At 46.2% G+C, this 19636-nt stretch overlaps 1 protein-coding gene across 3 annotated transcripts in view; it reads right to left on the bottom strand.

Annotated features, from left to right (window-relative positions):
- The window catches only part of LOC138287417 (membrane-spanning 4-domains subfamily A member 4A-like), a 214960-nt gene that overhangs the window by 85326 nt on the left and 109998 nt on the right, over window positions 1-19636 (bottom strand). For all 3 annotated transcript variants that reach the window (XM_069227832.1, XM_069227833.1, XM_069227831.1), the window contains exon 3: window positions 2243-2368. In XM_069227832.1, coding sequence (XP_069083933.1) covers window positions 2243-2368 — 126 coding nt within the window. The remainder of the gene's footprint in view (window positions 1-2242; window positions 2369-19636) is intronic.

Genomic DNA, 19636 nt, shown 5'->3' with positions numbered 1-19636 from the left:
CCGAATTTGGCATATACAGCCCCAAATTCCACCCACTTGGCAGTGTGAGAGGTATTTCTTTGCACGTGGATTCCCTACATTTACATAAAAAAGGAAAGCGTAGAATCGAACCCACAATTTGAAATTTTTAGAACTCGCCTACTAGGTAGCCATGGCCTGTCTGCTGTGGACCTGTTGTCATGTTACGATGGGCTTAGAGCCCACCCATTGCCTACCATCTGCTTAATTGTCACTATCATTTGCTTGGTTCTTATTTGTGTGAGGTTTACTTTGTCTTCTTGTGTTCGTCCTTTTCCTGAAGCATGGGCACATTACTTGTCCCTTTCCTCGGCTTGCTTTTGAAGCACTACTTTCTCCTTTTCAGTTAACCACTTCACAAGAGTGCATGTGTTTTCCAGCTTTCTTCTTTGTGTACTTCTTTCCACCATAATGTGTTGCTTTCTGTCCCATGTGTGCTTTTCCCCTGGGCAGGGTTGGCTTTAGGGCAGTGCAACTGGTGTGGCCGCACTGGGCGCTGACCTGGAAGGGGGGCACTGACCTCATGGGGGGGGTGCTGTGTTGAGCAATAACTTGTGATTCAAAAGCAGCTGGTGCAGAGTTCCCTGTGCATCCAGCTTTCAGGCAGCAACAAAAATTTCAAGATAACTCCTGTAATTAATGTTCCCGCTAAAGAGAGATCAGAGTTTTGTCTAGTGGAATTTGTGATTCTCCATAAAGTAGTTCAAAGGGTTAATATGCCTGCTGCAAAGAACATATCTGTATTTCATGTGGCTAGCTGAGTGGATCACTGCCTTTGTCAGAGGTTTTTTTGTTGCCGCAGTTCATAAGATGCAATAGAACAGCGGCTGCTATGAACTGTCATCAAAGAACCGCATGAAAACTGCATACAATAGCTTAGAACATAGTTTTTTTCCCCCCCAGTCTTTGATTCTCAATTCCTAATGTTGCTAAAAATGTACATTCCCGTTGGTAAAGCAAGCCATTGCCAGTGCTTTAAAACAAATGAAATGTATGTGCGAGGGGGACTATGGAGAGATGGGGGACACTCTTGCCCGGTGGTAATGAGGGAAACCGAGGAAGAGGGTATTGGTAAGGGGGTGCCAAAAATGATTGTCGCACTGGGCACCACCAGCGTTTACGCCGGCTGTGCAGCTGGGATCCTCCATGATGTGTTCACCCTTGTGTGCGAGCCCCCCACCCCCCACCTCCAAGTATTCTCGCACATTTGCTTTCCTCCCAACCCTACACTCTATGCTGCTCTCTCTCCGTGTTTGTCCTGCACTCTCTGTGTCCTTTACCCTCCACCTCCACCCCCTGTATTCCTTCTGCTACCCACAAGTTGCTTCCACCCAACCTACTTTAAAAAATAAACAACTTTTTTTCTTTTTATTTGCTGATCCAATTCGGATCAGTAAATAAAAAGAAAAAAACAGGCACATCGTAGGCTTTTTCTTTTTGTTCTTAATTGCCCTTGCTGCGTAGCATCAGAGATGCAGCAGAGCACGGCTAAAAAATAGAGGCCAGATGTATCAAAGGTTCTGGTTCACCCTTGCGCCATGCAAGAAGATGCAGGACGATGCAAAATCTACAATGAGATGTACCAGGCCACCCAGGGCCACCTTGCACGGCCCTGCATGGCTTGTAAATCTCGAGTAACGCAAGGCAGTGCAAGTCACTGCCTTGCATTACTCTGCCCCAGGAAGGCATTCCATAGCTGAAGCGTGGGTGTTCCCCGTCGTGGTGCTTTCCCAGATTTTCCTTGAGTCTTAGACATGGGAATGCGCTAAAATGCTAGGTCTTCCCAGGGGAGGCCTAACGCTGAGAAATATGTTTATTAATATGTAAATATGCAGAATACAGCACACAGAAAAAGGAAAAAGGGTCAGAGAATTGTTTTTGTGCAGGAAGGTGTCCCTTCGTGCGTAAAAGCAATCCCGCCTGTAACGCGGGCAGCCTTACACCAATGAATGGAGCCCGTTCTCCCACCCTGAGTTCAATATGAAATTCATCAGTGAAGTTTTGTACAGAGTCAGTGCACGAAGGCAGAGGTAACTCTTTGTGGTTCGGCAGAGTAGCTATAGTTGTTGGTTGCACTGCACAAAGGTGGAACGGTGCAGCACTAAGAAAACTGTGCATTGCTCCTGCGAGTTAAGCAAAATGAACCAGCAGCAGGTGACGAGTGACTACAGCACTTGCAATAATCCTCGTGTCTATGGGCCTTTACCTCTCTGCGTGACCTTACCAGAGCTCCGGACCAGACAGGAAGATTCATGGAAAGCGCTGGGGAGCCGAAGCTTACTCCCTGTCCCACCTCCTGCAGGAGGATTCCAAAGCTGATCTGGAAGAGGCCGGTTAGGATCTGTGTGATCTGAGAAGAAACAGGAAATTAGGGACCTACTGATCTCCAATGTGGCGGCCAATGGCACACTTCAACAACACTATACAACTTTCTCAGCGTCGGTGTGTTTAGATCTATTCAGGCCATGATGATCGCGCTCTCTCTCTCTCTCACACACACACACACACACACACACACACACACATCCCAGCTTATGAACAACTGAAAGGACAGAAGACATTAAGCAGAATCTTCCTATCAGAACACATTCCATATTTTTCCTCCATGTCTGGAAAGCCTGCTCCTTGATGGAGTGCTGCCCACATACCAAAGATTCACAAGGGCCCTGCCTCCCTGGAAAGGAATTCCAGCTACTGACTGTGTAATAAATATATATATGGGCTTAGTGCATTCATAGTTTATTGCCCTTTCTCAAGCCATAGGAGGGGGGTGGCGATCAACCACACAGAGGCTCTTTGTTGTGAAAAGGTAGCTTTATTGAGGTGCCTACCTATTCCAAACACAACCATTCAATAGATCTTGTGAAACCAGTTTAAACGATGAAAGTTTAGGGTGCGGTCGCAGTGTCTTTGCACGTCTCGCTGTTTCTTAACTCTATTATTAGAGTTAACTCGACCTTCTGTCACCTGTTCGCTCTGCCAGGATTAGTGTGGTCCTTCCTTCTGTATACTCAGTACATCCTTTCCAACAACTTTCTATTAACACAGAACGCCAAACTTTTATTGTCCATCTTGTGCTAACTTTCACCACTCAGAAATAACTTACTTTGAGTGTTTATTTCTGCTCCCCTCTCACTGCTCCCTCCTTTTCTTGCACAGGTTCTCCTACCACTTTCATGAGTGTTGCCAGGTATACCACCATTCCTCCCAATGGTAGGTGAACACTGTCTTCAGGTGTGTCGTACCTTATTAAATGATGTACTAACCCAACTCCGAACACCTCACAAAATCCCTCATTTGCTTATTCAGTTTTCCTTTAGCTTTGTCTTCTGTGGATGATTTTCATGCTTGTTTCCAAACTCACCTAGGGAACAAAAGTGTGCACCACATCCTGCCTCCTGGCACCATTCAGCACACTCCCATCAAGTCTCTTTCATCACCTTCTATAATGACAAATCTGTTGTGCTTAGCAAATCATTAACTCTGGGGGCAATCTAGGTACTCCAGAATGAAACACGAGAAACACTGCGGTTATGCTGGGTGCGGTGTGGCCGGGTACAGGGCTTAGTAGTTGGTTCCCAGTGGGTGAACCATTACATGCAATGTTGTTTTTATTGTTGTTGCTCTTGTTGAAGTATCCACTATTTGGCTGGTTATGAAAATCACAGTCCTCAATACGAGATGTCCTTATTTCATGAGGTCTATACACAGGGTAATTGTGATCCTTATTGATACTGGAGGTTTAAGTGTCATTGTGTGTGTGTGTGTATAGCAATGTGACACCAAACTGAAAATTCTAATAAAGGTACTTAAAAAATGTTTAGTAAATTATTGTCACAAAAATTCACAACTACCACAAGGGGGCATCCTTTCTTTTCCTTCAATCCTCATGGCTGGCAGGAGTTCCTGTTGGAGGGGGGTTAATGGAAACAACTGGTGTGAAAGAATGTTAGATGAGCGCCTGAGGGTGGTGGAGGAACTAGGAGTACCTTTCGCAGGTATCAAAGACTCTGGTATTCCTTGGAATAGAGTTGGACTCCATTATGATGGAAAGGAGGTTACTATGAGATAAATTGACTAAGCTGAGAGATCTAATAACAGTGAACAGGTTGATAAATTGTGCATTGAAAGAGATACGACATTTGTTGGAACAACTTAACTTTGTAGAGTGAAAGTAGAGTGATTTGCAGTTGACTGACGAATGTGAGAAAAGTTGCACAGCAAGCACATAACAGAGTGTGACTTACCAAGTCTGGTGAAAGGAGATTTAGTAATGTGGATCTCTTCCTGTCCAACTACAATAGCAGAAGCATATGGTTGAACGCGGAGCTGAGAACCTGGCAGTTTGACGTAAGCTTGGATGCTGCTGGTGCAATAGGTTTTGGGGTGTACTGAAATGGAGCGTAGTGTACAGATCAGTGGCCACAAGAATGTGGAAGAGACACATCATAGCAGTCTTGGAGTGGTAGTGCTGCATTGCCTGTGCTTGAACATTTTTAATTCATGCAAAACGTGTACCTGGTCTGAGTAATAATGTGGCTGATGCACTACCTTGTTGACAGTGGACGAGATTCTGTGGTATGATCCGGAAGTGAATGTGCGGCCCAGCAGGATGACAGATGAACTTTGATTGTTAGGCGTCGAACGACTGGAAGACTACTGGAAACATATTGCCACCTTCCACCTTAGGTACCTACCGGTTAGCCTGGTTACAATTTTTGGCTAGTAGGGTAAAGTTGAGATGCAGTGACAAAAGTGACATGGAAGAAAGAAAACAAGATATGGGGAGATATTAGCTAGGAGTGGTGAACAACCTGCCCCCGGCACGATCACTGGGAACTTAACAGTAATTCAATTCTCTGGCAGAAGCTTTGGTGCTATAGGCCAACATGTGGAGAGTTTTTCAGGAGGACGGTAGAAGGATGCTCTGCAATGAAACGAAAACAAAGGGGTTGCAGATGACTTGTATGTTGATACTGAAGAAGTTGGTGGATAATTTAAGTGACATATGCCTCTCAGAATGAGAACACAAGTTGTTTAGGACATTATTTGTAGTTATGTTTTTGAGACTTTCAAGATTTCAGGGATGATAGAAGGAAAAATAAGTACTGATTGTAGGAAGGTAGCCTCTTTCTAGCATTGTTACCCTCACTTATGGAGTGTTTGTGAGTATATGTCAGAGTGTTTTTACTGTCTTACTGGAATCCTGCTAGCCAGGGCTCCAGTGCTCATAGTGGAAACTCTATTTGTCAGTGTGTTTTGTATGTCTCACTGGGACCCTGCTAGCCAGGACCCAGTGCTCATAGTTTGTGGCCTGTATGTGTATCCCTGTGTAGTACCTAACTGTACCACTGAGGCTCTGCTAACCAGAACCTCAGTGCTTATACTCTCTCTGCCTTTAGAATTGTCACTATAGGCTAGTGACCATCTTCACCAATTCTAATTGGCACCCTGCAACACCCTTATAATTGTCTAGTATATGGTACCTAGGTACCCAGGGTATTGGGGTTCCAGGAGATCCCTATGGGCTGCAGCATTTCTTTTGCCACCCATAGGGAGCTCAGACAAATCTTACACAGGACTGCCACTACAGCCTGAGCGAAATAACGCACACGTTATTTCACAGCCATTTTTCACTGCACTTAAGTAACTTATAAGTCACCTATATGTCTAACCCTCACTTAGTGAAGGTTAGGTGCAGAGTTACTAAGTGTGGGGGCACCCTAGTGCTAGCCAAGGTGCCCCCACATAGCTCAGGGCAATTTCTCCAGACTTTGTGAGTGCGGGGACACCATTACACGCGTGCACTACATATAGGTCACTACCTATATGTAGCTTCACAATGGTATCTCTGAATATGGCCATGTAACATGTCTAAGGTCATGGAATTGTCCCCCCACGCCAAATCTGGTATTGGAGTGCCAATCCCATGCATCCCCGGGGCTCACCATGGACCCCGGTACTGCCAATCCAGCTCTCTGGGGTTTTCACTGCAGCTACTGCTGCTGCCACCCCACAGACAGGGCTCTGCCCTCCTGGGGTCTGGGCAGCCCAGTCCCAGGAAGGCAGAACAAAGGATTTCCTCTGAGAGAGGTTGTTACACCCTCTCCCTTTGGAAATAGGTGTTAAGGGCTGGGGAGGAGTAGCCTCTCCCAGCCTCTGGAAATGCTTTGAAGGGCACAGATGGTGCTCCGCCCCTGCTCTGGTGCAAAACAGGACAAAGGAAAGGGGAGTGACCACTCCCCTGTCCATCACTCCACAGGAAACATCAATGGGCATGGAGCCCCCTCGTGGATCTGGCGTCGTGCACTCATTCGGCTGAGGTGCCCTCCCTTCCCTTCCCCCTGAGGTGCCTATTGTATTTCTATCTGATGCCCCTGCAGTGTTCTCTCCGTTTAGATCGGGTCTCTTGTGTGGGCCTCACCCATGCATTTTTGGCACTGTGGTCCATGGACTATATACTCTTCCAAGTGACGACCTCCTGGTCCTTCCTGGGCCCGGGCATCACCCTTTTCCTTTAACTGCGACCTTTGCAGCTAGCAAGGCTTGTTTGTGGTCTTTCTCCAAAGAAACAGCTCTGCCTCCTCCAGCACTCTGTGGGACATCTTCTGCACAAAGGAGAAGTTCCTGGCACCTTTTGTTGTTGCAGAATCTTCAGCTTCTTCCATCTGGAGGCAGCCATTTTGCACCTTCATCCAGGGTTAGTGGGCTCCTGCCCCCCCAGACACTTTTGTGACTCTTGGAGTTGGTCCCCTTCCTTTACTGGTCCTCAGGTCCAGGAATCCATCTTCAGTGCTTTGCAGTCTGTTGTGGTCTTTGCAGCATCTCATATCACGACTTTAGTGTGTTTCTGGGGAAGTAGTATCACTTTACTCCTACTTTTCAGGGTCTTGAGGTGGGGTATCTTGGACACCCTTAGTGTTTTCTTACACTCCCGGTGACCCTCTACACACTGCACTAGGCCAGGGGTCCCTAAGTGGTTTGCATTCCACTTTCTTAGCATATGGTTTGTGTTGCCTCTAGGCCTATTGCATCCTATTGTATTCTACAGTGTTTGCACTACTTTTCTAACTGTTTACTTACCTGATTTTGGTTTGTGTGTATATTTTGTGTGTTTTACTTACCTCCGAAGGGAGTATATCCTCTGAGATATTTTTGGCACATTGTCACTAAAATAAAGTACCTTTATTTTTAGTAACTCTGAGTATTGTGATTCTTATGATATAGTGCTATATGATATAAGTGGTATAGTAGGAGCTTTGCATGTCTCCTAGTTCAGCCTAAGCTGCTCTGCTATAGCTACCTCTATCAGCCTAAGCTGCTAGAACACTACTAATCTACTAATAAGGGAGAACTGGACCTGGCACAAGGTGTAAGTACTGTCAGGTGCCCACTATAAACCAGGCCAGCCTCCTACACTGATTTATGGCATGAATAAGTAGAGGTGAATACAGAATGGGTGCATAGGTGGATTAGCAAAAGTAAAACAGACCAGAGGAGTAATGGGTGACAAAATATGCAGTATGAGAGACTGCCTTGTTGTTCTTGGGTGACAAGGTTTAGCACAAGACAGAGGAGTGGAAGAGAGTTTCTGTGTGCACAAGAATGAAAACAGAGTAAAGGAAGTAAAAAGCTGGGATTGTTGAGGGAAGGTTTAGCTAGGTTTGGTTTGAGAGAAAAGGAGCTACACAGAGCGGTTACAGAGTGAGTACAGATTGGACTAAGCAGGAGGGAGGTTGAGCAAATGGAATTCCGAAAATTAGAAAGTATTTGTGAGAGAAGTAAATAAGCAGGGATGATGGTATGTGCTTATTATTTTACAGATGTGGAAGCAGATGGAACGTTGTTGGATATGTAGAAAACCTATAATAAAGTGAGCTGGAAAACATACGGAGAGCAGGTGGTAAAGAAAACTGATGGGATTGTGCCTAAGGGGCAGGACTTGGCTGGGCAGAGGAGAGATGAGATGGCCCCAGATCCAGTCAATATTGTGCTGCCTGGACCCATATTAAGGTATTCAAAACCCTTCAGTAAAACATGTGCATGCTCTTCTCATCAGGATGGTGAGCTAGCCACGTCACACCTAACCGGAGTATTGGCTCTTATTTAAAGCCCTTCTGTTACCTCTTTTTCTCTCCATTGTGACTATTCCAGTGCCCTTTCGGTGTCACTGGGCTTTGCAACTGTATGCCTCCTCCAACACTTTGAGCATTCATGTTTGAACTTGCAGTACTGTGGTGTTCAAGAATCCTTATTAAATGACCAGCACGCTCCTCCATATTGTCTTGCATTTTTTTTATAATTGCTCACCACAATCTATGTGGAGCACCCTGAAAGGGCAGCTGGTAAGTAGTTACTGGATGTTCACTTGCCATGTGGCTTACCACCAATGGCTTTGTGGGTGCCATTGAGTAAAGCCGTAAACTGTTGCCCAATTCACACTAAGACACACTCCCATTTCCTGGCTCCATATTCCTCGTCATACTCGTAACCACGCCATTGCTTCAAAGTTGGCATGAGCTTGTCAGGTCACGTCCATGTATTTCCATTGAGAGACACTGCATGTGGGTTCCCTCTTAAATATCACACTATTATAAGCAGAGAAGGACGTAGCCCAGTTCTCTATGGTTGCAGGCACTTTGACCAGTTCTTTCTTCTTCTCTTGACCCATCCGTTTCTGTTATCTCTCTGCCAAACACAGAAATAAGTCATTTTTTGTCTTTTTGAACAACATCAACCGATTTATGTTGTTTATACGCTTTTCACTAGTCTTTCCAGCCTGCTTTTGCAAGTCGGCTGCATCAGCACGCTCTTCCCCACTTACTTCTGACAGAATCTTTGTTGCATCTTCTGTTTGTTTCTTCCGAGTTTCCTTGTGTCTTTTCCTGTAACCCTCTTTCATCCCCATTCTAAACCTTGCAATGTCTTTCTTCCTTTTATCATTCATACCCAGGCACTGTCATACTCCAAGATGCCTTTGTAAATTTTCATTCTGGTCTACAGTCATAGCAATCAATAAAGTTACAACTCCAGTCAGTGCTTTACTTCTTAAAAAGGAAATACTTTAATACACATAGAGGAAAAGATGATGAATATGAAATGATTAAACAAATAACAACCCAACTCTCTAGCTCCAATTAGACATTTTAGCATTGGAGTCTGTGAAAACTGTTATTCAAAGAATGATGTTCAAGAAGATCGTCTGCAGCCTTGGAACGTGGTCCGAGGAATTCAAGAAAAGGACCCAGGAAACCTAAAGCAGTAGGATCACAGTCTCAAAGGATAGTACACTTTGAAGTCAAATATATCTTTCTGGTTCCATTCATATGTGATTTTTGGTTTGGGTTGCTTCTGCAGAAATATTATAATGGTTTTGGTGCCCCTCCAAGAAACCCTCCGCAAGCTAAAAACCTACCTCCGGGCCCCCTTCCTACAGCATAAATTGCACACCCAAGTGTTTGGCAGCAAAATACTCACTTTCACATGTGCTGAGATAAGGTAAGGTGCCTGGTGCCTAGACACAGTCCACTAGAGTACTTCTTGCTCATGGACTAGCCATCAAGGTAACCAGTGCTTGTCTGAGTACATCAGAACATATGTCATATCCCCAGATACCTTAAGACCTATCTGGGAACTGCTGGCTGAGACATTCTGGTGCCCAGGATGTGCACAAGTCTGAGGATATGGACTCTGGCCCCTGATAACTAGCACAACGCTGGAGACAATGAACAATCTGTGATATATAAAATGTATCTAAAAAGGAAAGGCCTGTTCTGAAATTCTATGTCAGGACCTTTAAAAAGATGAGTGAGCCTGTAGGCCTCACTCCAGTGATACAGGGTAATAGGTTCTGTTCACTACTACTAATCACTACACGGTTTGCTACCATCACTACTATGAAGGTAGCACTTTGGGTGCCCCAAACGGTGCAAGAAGACCACAGTCCGTGAGACAGGGATACGTTGTGGCACACACATGATCTGCGTTCACCTATGATGAAGAACTCTGTATTAGGTATCCAGACAACAGTACAGTTGGGCACTCGGGGTAGGGGTGCACATCTTTACCATGCAGAATACTTTTCAGTTCCAACAGCAGGAGTTTATAAACGTATTGATCTTGCCTATGAGTTATAGCTCCATGATTTATAAGATGTTTCTTGGAAAGCATGTGACTTCATGAATATCCTAGTGTTATCTGTCAGTGACTCTCTGGTTTGCCTAATGTTCTTGAAGATGCCTGAAATAAAAAAATTCCTACCTAAGGTGAAGGAAAGTTTCAATTCTATTAAGGACACGGAGGCGAGGATTATGCAGTCCTTTCTTCACTTTATTAATACAGCAAGTTCAAACTTCAAATGATAAAAACGTTATAGAAACTCCAACTCCCATGATGCCCATGATCATAACCATAACAACCAGTAAACCAATCAAGTGTCCATCCGAACATCCATATAAATGTCAGACAGGAGAAGTCCTTCATCTTTCTTCAATGCTGCCCGTCAGTTAAGTTCTCACTTCCTTCTCATTCTTTTACAAGGGGTTGTCAGGGATTACCGTTTGTTATTTCACACATTGTGCTGAGCACATTTACTGTGTTTTCTATTACTGGCATATTTTAGTTGAAGAGAGTGTGCGGTAGGCTACGGCCCGAGCGCACAGTACAGTGACTACCAGAGCTAGGGGCGCGCTTGCACGCCATTATTGCACTCTGGCGAACGCTGGACAGGTCGCACTTCAGCGATTGTTAGCGCGTATGTGACCTGCCGACGTGTGTGGGGACCGTTGAAACCACTTCCCTAAGGGTTTTTTGAGTGCATTAGTGCCCCCCAAACCTCACTGACACCGCAATTGGTGCAGGATGGGCCTGCTAAAATCTTTACTTGGTAGAAACACAATAGTGGAATTTCTCAGCCACCACTTAGCTGGGGAGCACAGCGAGGGGATGCCCTTAAATAATTTAGTATTTCGGCAAATTCTGGTGCTCTCACCCCAACAAAGATTTACACTCCCTCAAGGAGTTCAACATATATATTTTTCTGTCCATACAGCCCGGAGACAGATTCTGATGGAGTCCTTTGGTGACCATTCTTACGCTCCTTCCTTAGTGGCTGAAGAAGTATGGCCCCCTCAGTGCCAGTTACACATTGGAGTGGACAAACTCCTTTTGCAGGCAGTAGCTAAGGCTTTAGCACCCCTGCAGGATAGAGCTGACAGGTTAATGGACCAAGTGTCTAAAGCCCCTGGCATATCTGGGGACTCAGGTACGAGGGCCAATGCCTCTAGTAGCTTCTCCTTCTCTAGGCCAACTAAGCGTGACGTGGGGCACCTGGAAGGTTTCAACAAATTGAGAGAGACTTTCCGTAAGAGTGTGCGGATGCTCACAAACATACCCTGCCGGAAGGATGCAATACCCGGAGAGCATGGCGGCGCAGCTGACCTAGAGATGGATCCCTTCTTGGGATTGCCCCGTTCCAGGGAAGGGGTGATGAGGGCTCACCGGAGGTGCGTGTTTTTGGCAGACCTTGGCGTCTGTAGCCTAGAGGAGGAGGGGCCCGACGATTCCGATATGTTTAACCCTGAGGACATATACCATCCAAGGTCCTCAGAATGGGTCCCTGACCCCAAAGTAGCGGCTTATGTGGCCAAGACGATTCAGCACCCTTTAGGGAAGGAGGTTAGAGCCCGCCTTCGCACATAATGCCCCAGACCCGTGCTGGAGGACAAAGTGGTGGCCAGTCCGTCTATCGGCCCCAAATTATGCACCTTCTTTTATAAGTACATTTGTGACCCCAAGGAAGGGATCGATCGCTCCTGGTGGGCTTGCCAGGATAAACCTTTGGAAGTCCTGGGGCCAGTGACAAAAATAATTGAACTGGCAGAGTCGGCCAGACAATCAGGAGTGCCCATGGAAACTGACGTCGTCGCGGGATGGGCACAACGGGCAGTCTGTCTGCTCAGGAATGAGAATTGCACCATCTCTGCGGAGAGACGCCGCTCCCTCATAATAAAGATTGATCCCAAATTGGGAGACTTATCCATCTCTGAGGCAGGTGCGACTGCACAAGGCAATCTGTTTGGGGACCCTTTTGTAAAAGAGTTGGGGAAGTTTGTGGCAACTTTCTCAGCTCTAGAAAGATTTTTCCGGGGAAGGTTTTCCATTAAATCGGAAGAGGCAGGGGTCGCTCCTCCAGCCGGTCCCTGCAACCAGGCCCCTCCAGAGCTCAGGCCCGCTGTAACAATAGCTGGAACGATGGGAGACAAGGTGCCTTCTTCCCCAACCGACGTTCCGGTAGAAGCCGCCCCTCCAGCTTTACCAGAGGAAGCTCCAATGCTCCAGGAAGAGGTGGCGGTAAGCATCCCCCTTTTGTTCCCCTAAAAATCTGGGAGGGAGAATAAGCCTATACTTAGAGAACTGGGCACTGATTAAATCCGACCCTTAGGTGATGGTGAAAGGTTTCAACATCGAGTTCTATGGGACCCCGATGCAATGCGTAAGGCCTCGCCCCATCCGATTCAATTTATAGGAATCTCAAATGATAGACACGGAGATACAACACCTTCTTGGCAAAGTGGCCATTATCCAAATGAGCCTTCATCCGAGGACTTTCTTGAGCAATATCTTCTTGGTCGCGAAGAAGGACAAAGGAATCCGACCCGTGATAAACCTCAAGGAATTCAACGAGTGGGTCGTCTACGGACGCTTCAAGATGGAGGGTATCCATCTTCTCAGGGACCTTCTGTGCCAAGGAGACTGGCTGGTCCATCTGGACCTCAAGGATGCTTACCTCACGGTCTAGATATTCCTGCCTCACCGACTTTTCTGAAATTCCAGTGGCGGGACCTAATTTATGAATTCCAATTTCTACCCTTCAGCCTATCGTCAGCACCATGGTGCTTCACAAAGTTGTTGAAACCGGTGGTAGAGTACCTGAGGACTCAGGATGTCAGAATAATAATTTATTTTGACGATATACTTTTGAAGGACCAATCACGTACTCAGCTGCTGGATTATGTGAACATGACTATTGCCTTGCTTCAGGACCTCGGATTTGTTATCAACAGGGAGAAGTCTAAGCTCCTTCCATCACAATCCATGACCTTCCTGGAGTTTGTAGTGAACACTACGTTGGCGACGCTGAAACTTCCAGAGAACAAGATCTCCAAGATCAAGAAAGAATTATCCAAAGTGCTCAGGAGGGACAGGATCTCCCTTTGGCAGATAGCCAGGATAGTGGGTCTTCTGTCTTTGTCAATACAGGCTATTTTCCCAGGCCCACTACATTACAGGTCCCTCCAGCGATTGAAAGCATAACACCTCAGGAAAGGACACACGTACTCGGAACTGGTGGAGTTGTCATCAGAAGTTAGATCGGAGATGCAGTGGTGGCTGGATCACATGGAGACGTGGAACGGGAGAGCGATCTTTGGATCCTTTCCCGACTTGGTGACAGAATCAGACACCAACAGGCTGGGCTGGGGAGCCAGGTGTGGACAAATATCCATGGGAGGTCTCTTGACTCCGGAGGAGCTGACCCTACACATCAACTGCCCGGAACTCCTAGCGGGTTGGTTCGCAATCCGATCGCTGACACAAGACAAGTTATTCTGCTGTATCCTGTTAAGACTGGACAATATCTTGGCGGTCCAATACATCAACAGGTTGGGGGGCACTCGCTCCAGAGCCCTAGAGGAACTGGCAAAAGACTTCTGGCATTATTGCCTACAGAAACAGATATAGGTTACGGCGGAGTACCTCCCGGAGCGCAGAACAAGGTGGCAGAATGGAATTCACAATATGTCATGGATTCCAGCGACTGACAACTGGATCCTGCAATTTTTCGATCTCTGATGAATCTTTGGGGACCCTGTGGGGTGGATCTGTTTGTGTTGCGACTGAACACTCAGCTTCCCAAGTATTCCAGTTGGAGACTGGACCCGGGAGTGGCAGCCATGGATGCTTTTCTGCAGGATTGGTCGGGAATTCAGGGATATGCTTTCCCTCCATTTCTGTTGATCCCCAGGGTGGTAGCTCAAGTCAGATGGCAGAGAGCATCATTGATCTTCATCACACCAGTTTGGAAAGCTCAAGCATGGTTCCCTGCACTTCTGGAATTGTTATGGATAGCACCCCTCAAACTTCCGACTTCCATCGGAATCCTTCGGGATCCAGCTGGACATCAACACCCGTTAGTGACTCAGGGTCATCTCAGCCTCATGGCTTGGAGGATTTCAGGGGACGTTGGCAAAACATCCAACTTTCACAAGACGCTAATGCACTTACCAGACAGTCGTAGGCTCCGAGCACGATCAAGCGATAGAAATCAGCCTGGAATCGATGGGCTCATTTGTGTGTGTAGAGGAAGGTGGATCCCGTGGGGGCTCCTGTTACTCTCGTAGTCAACTTCCTAGCAGAATTTTACAATTCCAGCTCGGCATATTGCATGATCAATTCTTTCCAACTGTCCATTTCTGCTGGCCACAACCAAGTCAATAATTTGCCGGTTGGTGAACATCCTTGGGTGAGTAAACTACTCAAAGGAGTTAGATTGTTGAGACCTCTGGCACCCAGATACTCTGGGTATGGTACATCAATAAGGTACTCAACCTCATCTCTTCGTGGCAGGATAATCAGTTTCTGTCCAGAAAACAAATCTTGGCGAAATTGGCGATGCTGTTGTACCTGATTTCCTGCAAAAGAGCTTCAGATGTACGCGCCACGGATATCTTGGCAAGAGTCTTCACCCCTGAAGGGTTTACGTTTACCATTTCCAGGAGAACTAAAATGAGAACAAGGTCAGTATCATATCCCAGTTTTGGCCAACATCCTAAACTATGTGTGGTAAGATGCCTTAAAATGTATGAGGAAATGATGGAGGAATCTAGACCTCCGGGAAAGAGACAGTTACTGATTAGTATCAGGAAGCCATATAAGGCGGTTGCGCCTCCCACTATAGCCAGGTGGGTAAGATGGATCATGAAGGAGGCAGGAATAGATGTCCACCTCTTTGGGGCTCATTCTACCAGAGGGGCGGTAGCTTCAAAAGCAATACAGGTAGGTGGTAGATTGGAGGACATTATGAATGCCGCAGATTGGTAATCTGAATCGATCTTCAAGAGGTTCTACTTCAAACCTATACATGAAGCCGCATCGTTGGTGTTGAGTAAGCTTTAAACTTGCATAATCCTCACCTCCGGTCCTGACATAGAATTAAACATTTTCTAGCTAACGTGAGGTAAAATTTCAATTCTATTAAGGACACGGAGGTGAGGATTATCCCTCCCTAATACTGATCCATTATTACTCACCAAAGGGGTTTTTCTTCTCAGTTTGGATGGCTATACTTGACAAGTTATTTGGAGAGATTCTATTTACAGGTCGGTTATGAGTTCCAATATATATATATATATATATATATATATATAAGCAAGTGATTTCTATGATATTCTGGTTTTACTAGTAATTTCCCATTTATGTGTTTTAACATGTTAATTGATATTCTGATGTTTCTAGTTGAGGCAACCATTGATTAGTATGTTGTGAGGATGTAATAATATTTCCTGTTATTTTTTGTTGACTAAGGATTACGTTTTGTCATATGGTTACACCTGCATGGGTTTGTTCTGTATCTCTGATATCTCCCTTATCTTTTAGGAGGTGATTCCAAGGTGAACTTAACTTCCTATAGTGAATAAGAGGAAGGACTGCTCCCGGCTGACACTTATATGGACATTCGGATGGACACTTAATTGGTTTACTGATTGTTATGGTTACGATCATGGGCGTCATGGGAGTTGAAGTTTCTATGACGTTTTATTATTTGTACTTTGAACCTGCTGTATTAATAAAGTGAAGAAAGAACTGCATAATCCTCGCCTCCGTGTCCTTAATAGAATTGAAACTTTCCTTCACGTTAGCTAGGAAATTTTTTATTTCATGCATCTTCAAGAACATTAGGCAAACCAGAGAGTCACTGACAGATAACACTAGGATATTCATGAAGTCACATGCTTTCCAAGAAACATCTTATAAATCATGGAGCTATAATTCATAGGCAAGATCAATAAGTTTATAAACTCCTGCTGTTGGAACTGAAAAGTATTCTGCATGGTAAAGATGTGGTCCCCTACCCCGAGTGCCCAACTGTACTGTTGTCTGGATACCTAATACAGAGTTCTTCATCATAGGTGAACGCGGATCATGTGCGTGCCACAACGTATCCTTGTGTCACGGACTGTGGTCTTCTTGGACCATTTGGGGCACCCAAAGTGCTACCCTCATAGTGGTGATGGTAGCATACCGCATAGTGGTCAGTAGTAGTGAACAGGACCCGTTACCCTGTATCACTGGACTGAGGCCTACAGGCTCACTCATCTTTTTAAAAGTTCCGGTGCTTTGTGCTTGACTTACTCTTGGCCTACAACAGGTATAATGTGGAGTGCTACGCAGGGCAGGAGTGGTGACTCTGTGTAGGTTGTAGGTGTCCCTCAGAAGGGTACAGTACTAGGATGGAGCAGTACTATGCAGTACAAGTGTGGTTAGTACATGTACTGGGTATATGTTTGCCAAGAGGAATGCACTACATGAGAGATGTAGTGATGTACAGTGTATGTGTGGATAAAGCATGTGCTAAGTGTATGTGTTGTTGCATACAATAAAATATGAAAGGTGAAATGTTGTGCAGTGTGCACATAGTGAGTGAGTGTGCTGGCAGGCAACAGTGCTAGACTCAAAGTGTGCTGTGAATATACATTGAGTGAGTGTGCCTGCAATAGTACATTGCATGGAGGACCCTATTTTGCATTTTCGGAAGCCCAGGCCTGTCTGGTATAAACATGAGGAGGAGAGAAATCCCCTCCCCCCACACAGAGTTATGCATTGCTGCATTTTTGTGAGCTACTGACATACTGAGGGAAAAGGGAGAGACTCCGTTTACAGTTCAAAAGACTGCTCTTTGATTCACTCTTTGATTTTATGTCTGGAAAAGGACTATAAAAAGGAGAGGTCGAGTCCCCAAACATCTGTCATCTGCCAAACAGCCAGACCGGATTTTTTGGAGGGGAAGTTCTACAAGACTTGTGCCTGTGACCAGGACTGGAAGCCAAAGCCTGCTAGTCTCCCTGCTGATTGAGGGGACATCACCCAGGGAAACCAAGACCACCTGCCCTGGAGCCTGGAGCACCAGCGCCTGCCTGTTTGCCAAGACCAGAGTGCCCTGTGAAGAAGGGAAGAGTGTTGGAGGGAGCAAGGTCCAGTGGGAAGCTCTACCATGAGGACTCCTTGCGCGAGGTGAGAGGATTCGGCTGTGCACCAATTAGGGCTTATAGCCCATGTGCAAAACTGTCTTTGGCAACCCTTGTATGCCAGAAGAGGACTAGCATAGACTGTGCCAAGTATCCAGCGCAGTGCGGAGGGTGCCAAGCCCATCCGACTCTTTGCAGTAACCCTTTATGCCAGAGGGGGCCACTGGTAAAGAAGCTGTGTGACCAGTGTGTCATGACTCGTGAGGGCATGAGCGGTGCCCCCATATGCCAGGAGGGGCCATTGTGAGGGGAGTCGTTGCACCTGGGGAGTCTACATTGCAACCGGAAGGTGCTGCTACAAAATGTGTATGCTGAGTGGGCTGCTGGGACCAAATCTTTAGTCTTTTGCCTTTCGTTTGGGACCGAAGTGAGGCTGTTGCCAGCAGGACTAGCCCCACCAAAGGATCTGCCTTGACTGACACCCGTGGAGCAGGATGATGCCAAAGAGGAGAAAGTGCACAAGTGGGACTTTAGCTGGGAGCCGAAGGACTGAATTTCCCCACCAGGGAGAACCTGACTTACCACATCGCTGTGGATGGAGAGCTGCTCCGATAGCTGAGGAGAGGGGCCGCACCACTCTGGAGAGTGAGCCTGTGCCTGCCCGGCACTTCCATGTGTATCGCAAGCAGCCTGACGTCTCTGGGCAGGATCGGATCTCGCTGGTACCCGCACTCAGGGTGCCAGCTGCAATGCCACAATTAGACGCTGATACCCGATTGCAGCCCCTATACCCGATACTTGGAGAAGAAATGACCAGCAAAGTGGTCTCCCAAACGTATTGTGTTAATATCAATAACAAGCATGACCTGCTTATCTGACTTAGGGGGACTTTGGAAAGAGACTTAGGAATTATGGAGACAGTGGACAGGGAGAGGGCCCTAATTCACCCTAAAGAAGTGGTCATTGTTATGTTTTTTCCACTTGAAATAGCACATTGACTCAGACCTGAAGGTAAATCTCGGCCCTAACCCAACAGAGAAACACCGCAACCCTCTAAATAGTCAGGTCTTCAAGAGACTTTTAAACTTGGCAAAGTTGGAACAGCAACGAATGTGGTGTGGGAGTTGATTCCAAGCTGATGGGGCGATAAAAGAAAGACCTGCTGCCGAGCTTGGAAGCGCAAATGTGAGGAACGGTCAGAAGCTCCTTATCGCTAGATTTAAGTGTTATAACAGAACTGTGGTACCTCATTTAGTCCTGCAGGTAGTCAGAGGCACCACCCATCAGAGCTTTATGAGTAAGGCAGAAGATCATGAAAACGGCACGCTTTCTGACTGGTAACCAGTAAATTGCAAACCAGGCGAGTGGCCTAGTTTTGCACCACCTGGAGTATAGCGAATAAGGGGTCATTGGTGGCCATAAACAAGGCGTAGCCAGAGTCCAAGCGACTTATGACCACGGCCTTAACCAGGGTTTTTCTTGCGGCAGTGAGGAGCCGGGTAAGACTTTCCTCGGGAGCCACATGTTGGCGAAGCAGGCTCCGCAGGTAGCAAAGATGTGATCCTTCATGGATAGTGCCTGGTCTAGTTTGATGCCCAGATTTTCTCACAGAAAGCCTAGGAAAGAGGGCTGTCTGAGTTTGAGGAGTCACCAGTTTGGGAACCAAAGGTCCTGGGCTTTACCGAACAACAATATTTCTGTCTTATCACTATTAAGTTGAAGACAGTTTGCCGTCATCCAGGCAGCAATCCTTCTTATAAAGTCCATCTATCAAAGTTTTGCACTATCGTAGCCCTGACCAAATGAGAAGATGAGTCTGGTGTCATCCGCGTTTGATATGACATCAAAACCAAAATATTTAACTATCTGGGCAAGGGCACCTATGTAAGTGTTGAATAACGTCAGACCCAAGGATGAGTCCTAAGGAACCCCTTTGTTGGTGGAGATGAGGAGGGACTTAAACGAGCCCAGCCTGATCATCTGAGTGCGGCTGTCTAGAAAGTCAGCAAGTTATATTAGGATGTTACCACCAACACCAATCTCACACAGTCTGCACAGCAGTATTTCATGTGAGATGTGTCAAGGGCTGCTGACAGATTCAGCAGCACAAGTACGGGAGATGGTGTTGGTATCTGCCAACAGGTCCAAACTATGGCTTTTTCAAATGAAAATCCTCCACAAAATGTATTATCAAAGGAGTGGGCTATTCCAAATGAGAAGGAACTTAAACCCTCCATGCCAGCGATACACAGTGGATGAGGGTAGGTTTATACCCCCTTTCTACAGATATTGGGGCTCCATCGTCAAGGAATTGGAAGCCATTCTAGAGGTGACCATCCACACAACATTGCAGTTTCTCCTCCTGGGAATCCCGT

Source organism: Pleurodeles waltl, chromosome 4_1 (assembly GCF_031143425.1).
Source record: "Pleurodeles waltl isolate 20211129_DDA chromosome 4_1, aPleWal1.hap1.20221129, whole genome shotgun sequence".
NCBI classification, from domain to species: domain Eukaryota; kingdom Metazoa; phylum Chordata; class Amphibia; order Caudata; family Salamandridae; genus Pleurodeles; species Pleurodeles waltl.
Note: the sequence above shows the minus strand (reverse complement) of the source record. Positions and strands in the feature narration are given on the sequence as shown.